Here is an 8,013-nt window from a genome sequence, read left to right as displayed (position 1 = left end):
CGGGCCGCGAGAGTTGAGGCTCAGGTGTGAAATGTATAGTTTTCAGGGTTTTTATCGGTTTTCAGCGTTATTTTGTTATTCGTTTTTATCGTTTACTCGGTTTTCCTTGGTCTTTTCACGTGTGTTATGAATAAATTTCTTTTTTTCGGTACCGGTACTAGTTTTATTTTGTTGTATTTATCCGCGACACCTTAAAGGCCGGTCCATGGAAATATTGTCGGGCATAAACCGGTCCGTGGCGCAAAAAAGGTTGGAGACCGCTGCTCTAGTCTACTTTCTTCATGTCCTTCACTACCCCTCTTTTTCTTCGCTGATCTCTTTGTTTTGAACACTTTCCTTTACTTCCTCATTCCACCACCAATTCCACAGTCCAGAGGACACAACACCTTCTTGGGAATTTCCCTCATCACTTAAGCTGTACTTTCCAAATCATCTGGCAACTAATTCCCTACTACCCAGAGGCCATGTCCACATAATATGTTTTCATTTGAAAACGCATCTTTTTCTCTCCGTTTTGGCCTTCCGTCCACACTGAGACGGCATGTTTGGTCAAGGAAAACTGAGCTCTTTGAAAATGCTCTCCAAAGCGGATACATTTGAAAACACTGTTTTCGAATCGCAGTGTGAACTGCGAATCCGGAGCATTTAGAAAATTCTTTAATTGTCACTCACTTTTGCTACTTTGTACTTTTGTGTTACTTGCAGCAAGAACTCCACCTCATTGTCAGTCCATTTAAAAAACTTGGTGCTTTTCCTCAACATTTTACAGCAACGTTTCAAAGAGCCGGTAAGTAAATAAACAGCAGGCAGAAATTAGCAGGTCGAATCGTTTTCGTTTCACGCATGCGCAATACAGGAACAAGCGCTTTGAGTCGTTTCAGTGTGGATGAACAACTGTTAGGAAACTACTGAAAACGACAGTGTGGACGCGGAGCGTTTTTAGACGAGAATGTCATTTTCAAATTTATCATTTGAAATTAGTGTAGACGTAGCCAGAGTCTGTATCAGCTTCTCTGTCTCTTATCTCTTATAGATTGCACAGAAGACAACAGAGGGCGAAAATAAAACAGGAAGTAACAAACACGGAGAGAGACAAAGTGTTAACAAGATACAAAAGGACACTGGAGATGTTATGCTGAGATATAAACCAATGCTCAAAATGCAAACAGAGCCAGAGTACAAAAGTAACAAGAACTACAGACTGAAATATCCAAAAGAATAAACTAAGAATAGAAACACAAAACTCTTGCCCAAAGACCCAAAGCAACAACACCTTCCCCCATTCTTCCACATCATCCTATATGTTAGCAGTCATCATAGCAAGCCTTGTCTACCAATAACATTATTCTTATTTTACTTACCCCAATTAATATTTTGTTTTTCTGTTGGTGATGATTCCTGAGATCTTAATGATGCCAATGTGGTGTGCAGATGTGCAGTTGGGCTGTGGCAGCACTAATAGCACTACCAAATGCAAACATACTTGGTTTGGGGTCCACAATTGTGTTAACTGTAAAGATGCCACTCACCTTCATTCCATTTCCAGAGTGTAACAATCAACCACTTGTGGCACATGCCACCCCAGTAGATCCGCCCCTGATAATCAGGAGGGCTGGAAACTGGTCACAGCTGGGATAAACCTAAGTATTAGTACAGAGGAAATAGAATGACTACAAGTAAATCACCAAAGTTTGATTCTGCTCATCTGGACGTGAAGTTTTCAGTGGGAGAAACGTTTCGTCACTAATCCAAGTAACTTCTTCGGTCTCAGCTGAGTGCAGGTTTCCCCAATCTTATAAACAGTACGCTGCATAACGGCTGAAGGAACAATGGTCTGGGAGGTCAGTTCCTTAATCATTAATATGCAAATTCTTATTTTTCCCTCGTTTCTTCCACTAAAAACGTAAATATGGATAACAAAAAGTGTAGATGAATCTGAGATGGTTTAACAAAAAATAGTCTAAACAATTTGATGAGTCAACATGGAATAGAATTTTTTCATTTTTGTGACTGGGAATTTCACATTGGATTTTTGGATTTATGTGTGTTCAAATATGGGACTTTGCAATCTTTGGACAACCAAGCCCTGCTGGTCAAGCAGAGGACTTGGTTGATTTGAAATACAATTGCCCAGCAATGTTAATGACCTTATAGAAATTAACCAAATTAGTTGCAAAATGTTACTTGAGATTTTTCTCTTTAGCTCCACTTCATGACATTTCATGAAGTGTCAAACATTCAAGAATAATGTTTGTGCAAATAAAACTGCCAAAATTAATGAATTCTTTTGGTACTCTGGTGCAAATAAATATAAAACATAAAAAATATGATTCTTCAAGATTTTGTGACTAAAACACCACAAATGTCCTTTATTTAAAATCATCTTCTTCAGCCCATCTGTTATATGTTGTTTTTAAACATTTTTCATCTTTTCTCTGTGTTTTTGTACAATAGTGTTGTTTTGCTTGGCGTTCCTATGGTGGATTACCACGTGGTTTCTAAGATGTAAAGAATACGTAGGAAGCGTCTTCTTATTTAGTCAAATCACATTTATATAAAACATTTAAATCTAAAAACTGTTTACTTAAAGTTTTAAAAACAAATTTGAGACAAATATACTTAATAATAAAACCTAAAAACAAACGCTAATTCCAGTAGAAAGAAGAGGATTCAGGGGGCAAAAGAACCCACCTGAGTCTTTAGTGAGAGGCTGAAACAGAGTTTCACACAAAGGCTTTGAGGAAGAGAGGAGAGATAGCAGTGAGATAACAGTGATCACTTGACTCAGCAGAATGATTGGTGGGGTGAAGTGATTATACACACACAATCATACACACACGCACAGGCACAAAGATAAGTTGTGAAATCCAGGACAATAATCTCAAAGTGGTGCTGCTCTCAGGCACATTTTTGGTCATTATATGGTCCCTGATTACGCTGTATAATTTTTTTATTTAATTTTTTTACCTTTCTCCAGCTGAGGACAGTGTTTTCCATAAGGGTGCGTCTACTTGTCTTCCCATGATGAAAGGGAAAGTAGATTACATGGTCACTGATAGGCATAGGGCCAAGACAAATGTGGTAATTATATTAATTTCCTAAATGATTATTTATGACTCTTTCTGAATCAAATGATCACACACACGTCAAGGTTCAAAATTCAAGGTTGTCTCAACTGTTCATCTACAGGAAATTTGTTTGGTAGCAAGCGTTCACATATTTGAGTGAGCAGCCATGGGATGTGAAGAGTACATTTTTCAAAGAGAGCACTTCCTGTTCTCAAAAGTCTTTTCTTTGCTTCATTCCATAATGTATCCTGTCCATTTTAAGAACAACAGGATAAACATGAGAAAACAGGACAAAAAGATTCTGCAATTAGATTTTTATCACTAAAACAAATTTCTAATTTTTTACAGCCTCATTTATTATTTAACCTGTCCTTGTTGACTTGTTGAGCCTCCTGTCATCTGAGGACCTGATTATTTATTAACAAATAAAGATCAGTACAGTGAGAGGAAAAAACTCAAGGAGATTTCACATGAGAGATTTCTATATTTGTATTTGTCCTTGTTATTGTTATTTCTATGTATCCACCAATTCAGAAATGTTGTAACAAAATTATATGACAGCCACATTGCTTTAGTGAACAGAGCCGTCAGTCAATAAAAATCATGTAAAGACGAATCTATTAATGATGAGGATCTAAATACCCACATTCAAGTACTGACAGGGACTTTAAACACTTGCCTCGAGGCAACAATTTGGATTTACAAATTAACACACAAACTGTATGTATTCGGACTGTGGGAGGAACCAGAGTACCCAGAGAGAGAACCCACACGAACACAGGAGAACATGCTCCACACAGAAAAGGTCCCAGCCAGGTGGTGGAGTCGAACTAGGACCTTCTTGCTATGAGGCAACAGTGCTAACCACTGTGCCGTTGTGAAAAGAAAAAAGCAGGTGAAGATCAGTCTATTCATGATGAAGATAAAAATACGCACCAAGCATAATGAAGCTAATTGTGTTTGACTGTGGTTATTTCACATCTAATAACAGTCAGAGTGTTAAATACATCCTGAGAGATGTAAACAGGGTTGTAGCACATGACTCTGGAACCCCTCTTTGAGAGCTCTTCTGTCTTTCTTGATCCATAACCATGTCATAGCCATATCTCTCACACGTGTTGCTTTCTGTTCAAGCTGCTATCAGTACAAATGATTGTTATTGTATCAACTCACTTTGTTTCACACCATTTGGAGAAGGGACGCTCATGCTTATTCACCATCTGGCTGTTTGGAAATAAAGGATGGTTGCTTTTCATGCCTTTTAGCTGTGATGGCTCATTTTGACATGCGGTCACATCTGGGAATTGGCTTACTGACTGTAAGAACGGCTGCCTGCATAAACCATTCAGTCAACTGTGCTCCTCTCACCTTTATTTTAAAATACATTTGTTAACAGCTAACTTTCCTCAGTTAACTTTTTCCTCATTCACAGTGCTTATACTAAAAACATGACTCAAAGTGCATATTAGCAGTCACCTATATATAATTTATTAACATTCCCAAAAGCTGATTATTTTGAGTAAGAAAATGTTAAACAAAACCAAATTTTCATTCTAGGATTGCAACAGGCCTCCTGCTACTGAGGCCTTGCGTATTCAATCCGACTCCTCCCTCCAACTTAGGCCCTTGTGTACATAAATATATGGCTTCTTAAAAAGCTTTCTGTTGATTTTGGACTCTTCTCTGGCAAGCATTTCTCAGAAAAAATAAGGAGGCTGTCATTAACTTAAATATAGCAAAGCAGAAACTGCAACCGACTTAAGAGATACTATGTAATACTATTTATTCCAATAAGAAGTGACAAGAAAGTATCAAAAAATGCAATAAATCAGATTGGGTCAGCCAAGTTTGATGCACAAGTCCTGCTTTCCAAGAAGCCAGTATGACGATGAAAATCAAGTTTTTAAAGCCAGTCACATAAATGCAAATAAACTGAGAAATACATGCATGATGATCAGTGTTAAAGTTCACTTGGCATCATTTGAAATATTATCAGATGAGAATTTGATAAGAGGAACCTGAGGTAAGATTATCAGGTTAAACAATATATACAACGTGCAAATATCGTGTTTCAACTCAGACGCCAAGACTGATAATAATAACATAATAATAATAAGTGTTATAAATGAGCAATTTATGTCTTCCAACAAAGAAACACAGAAAGAGGTCATATATATATTCTCATGCTCACACTCACTCGAAATTAAAGATTCAGTACAGACACTAACAAAGTTTTAGGATTTTTAAAAAGTTTTTTAAAATGCAGTCATCGTCAGATCAGATTTTTAAAAAATAGAACGTTTTTAACCCAAAAAGTCTCCTCGCTGCATCTTTGACCGAGATATTTCTCTATTCTAGTGTCTGTAAGTGTCTTGCACTTACAAATATGAGAATAATGTTAATAATTTTATAGATTGATATATAATTTGCTTTATAAGAATGTTGTCAGATTTGTGTCACTCTCACTCTGTAGTGAATGAAAGAATGAATGCAGGGGGAAAATATCCTGGCTCATAAAACATTTAACCTTTATTTAAATGGATGCATCAGCATATGGCTTTTCTTTCTGCAGGAACTCGTGTTACCAGCTGTACTTCTTGTCATCCTGAAGCCACCGGCTCGCAGTCATGTGAACAAGGCCGCGCACTCGCTTGTGTCTGTAAAGATGGCTTTGTAGGTGAAGGCCTCACCAGCTATGACCCCAAAATCTGCAGTGACTCTTCTTGCTGTAACCGAGGTTACCACTGGTCCGCAGAGAAGGGCTGTGTGAAAAATGAGGAGTGTTCCTTCTCAAACTCACCATGCACATCATTTCAGATCTGTTACAACACACCGGGATCATATAAATGTCTGGAGCTTTCCTCCAACACCAGACCGTCCGTCTCTTCCCAATCTGTGCTGATTCCCTGTGGAAACACAGTTTGTCCTTCAGGCATGGACTGCATCAATTCCCAATGTGTGGACCCTGTCAGAACTACATCACATTGAATGATGACTGCCGAAAATATTTTGGATATACACTGTGATCGAGGTAAAAACCTGGGAAGGCTGGTATCGCCTGTTTCTGGACCAAACCAGTGCTCGTATAGTAACATGAGGTGGAGATGAAGCCAGCCGTGGAGGTGTGCAGGTGGATAGCAAATGAGCAACAGCTTTTAACTTTCCACAAGTACTCATTTATTTTAAATATCAAAATTAAAAGTGCTAGCTCTACCACAAGTTACTTGGGAGCACACTAGTCCGCGTACACACGGCGGAATCCATAACAGAGATAGGGGGTTACAACTGTTACAGTATTCCAGAGTGGTGTGTGGAATCAAACAGGCGTGGAACCGATGCGCCTTTGTGGATAACACAACCTCATCCCACATGGTCAGGTGAAATTGTAAATCGCACTGTGTGCAATGTTTGGAGTGGCAGCTGCTGCTACTACCAGTCACAGACCATTCATGTCAAACATATGCAAACTACTATGTCTACAAACTTGTGGAACCACCCACATACCAACTTGCATACTGTGAAGGTAATGTTGGACTTTAAATATGATTAACCTGTTACTGATTCAGTTGGGTTAAAGGCTTCTGAGTGCATGATTATTATTATCGTCAACAAAGGTCAATATAACAGATGCTAGAGTTCCCCAAACCACACCTGTTCCACCTACCACAACTTGAGTGGACAACAGCACAGAAGTCGAGGGGAGTGGTCCGTCTGGTTAATGGTAGCAGCATCTACTCTGGCAGCGTGAAGACCTTCCACAGTGGACAGTGGGGCACAGTGTGAGATGCTTTGTGGGACCTGAATGATGCCAACGTGGTGTGCAGACAACTGGGCTGTGGAAGCGCTCGTTCAGCACCATAAAATGCAGCTTTTGGACAGGGCAGCGGACCCATCTGGTTGGACAATGTAGGATGTTTTGGAAATGAACCACAACTGTGGTCACCATGAAGATGCCCGTGTTGTATGTGAACGAAGTTAAAGTTCGTACAGACTGAAAACTTTAAATAATGCACTTAAAATGTTAAGTTATGAATATGGTTTGTGGAGATACTCATCTTGACCTCATTTGGTATTTTCATTGCTGGAATGTGCAAACATCAAGTTATGACTCTGGCTGACTCTAATTGTTGTACCATATAAATTATTGACTCAAGCTTTGTGGATGTGTCAGTTCAGTTTGAATGTGACCTTCTTTTTCTTCTTAGATTAATAAGTAACTCCTTTGATGTCATATCAATAAGTTCTCTATCTTACCCACTTATATATTTCACCATCAATCACTTCAATTTGTCCTTTGCACACAGAAACAGGCCTATAAATTCCCATCCTTGCTGTGAGCTTAAGAGCTGGATTCTCAGAGTGTCTCCAGGGTAAGTACAGACACATCAGAAGTTATAGATTTTATGCAGAATAAGATGACATACGGGTAATAAGTTTTAAAACATCTCATTGGTCTTTTTCATCTAGTTTGAGTGGTGGATGTGATCAATTATGGGAGCACCTGCTGGACTGTTTTTACTCATACTTGTGCATATTTTCACAGGAAGCCCTTCAGGTAAATAATTTCTAGTTAGACATAAGCTCACTGTGTGATTCACTGTCTTTTCCTTTTTCAAATACGGATGGGATCTAATTAAGACACTAATGAAATATTTGCTCCAGACAAATTATAACGAAGTCAGGACAGATGTGAGGACAGATGTGCAAATCACAAATATGAACATGTTAATTTTACTCATTTAACTTTGATATGGAAACTACTATCTCTACAAACTTGTGGATCCACCTGCATTGTACTATACATACTGTGCAAGTAATGTTACACTTTAAATATGATGAATCTGTAACCGATTCAGCTGGCTCACTGATTTCTGAGTGCATCATCATCATCATTATTATTATTATCATTATTATTATTATTATTATTATTATTATTATTATTATT

The 8,013-nt window shown here is 38.3% G+C and overlaps 1 protein-coding gene across 1 annotated transcript in view; it reads left to right on the top strand.

Annotated features, from left to right (window-relative positions):
• Window positions 1-7,369: 7,369 nt before the first annotated feature.
• LOC102309293 (deleted in malignant brain tumors 1 protein) overlaps window positions 7,370-8,013 on the top strand; it is a gene marked incomplete in the record, with an annotated part of 15,336 nt that continues 14,692 nt past the window's right edge. Inside the window, 2 exon segments of the mRNA XM_042221624.1 lie at window positions 7,370-7,438; window positions 7,536-7,623. Of these exon segments, the coding sequence (XP_042077558.1) occupies window positions 7,560-7,623 (64 nt within the window).

Source organism: Haplochromis burtoni, unplaced genomic scaffold, assembly GCF_018398535.1.
Source record: "Haplochromis burtoni strain Fernald_Lab_line unplaced genomic scaffold, NCSU_Asbu1 Contig_70, whole genome shotgun sequence".
NCBI lineage: Eukaryota > Metazoa > Chordata > Actinopteri > Cichliformes > Cichlidae > Haplochromis > Haplochromis burtoni.
Note: the sequence above shows the minus strand (reverse complement) of the source record. Positions and strands in the feature narration are given on the sequence as shown.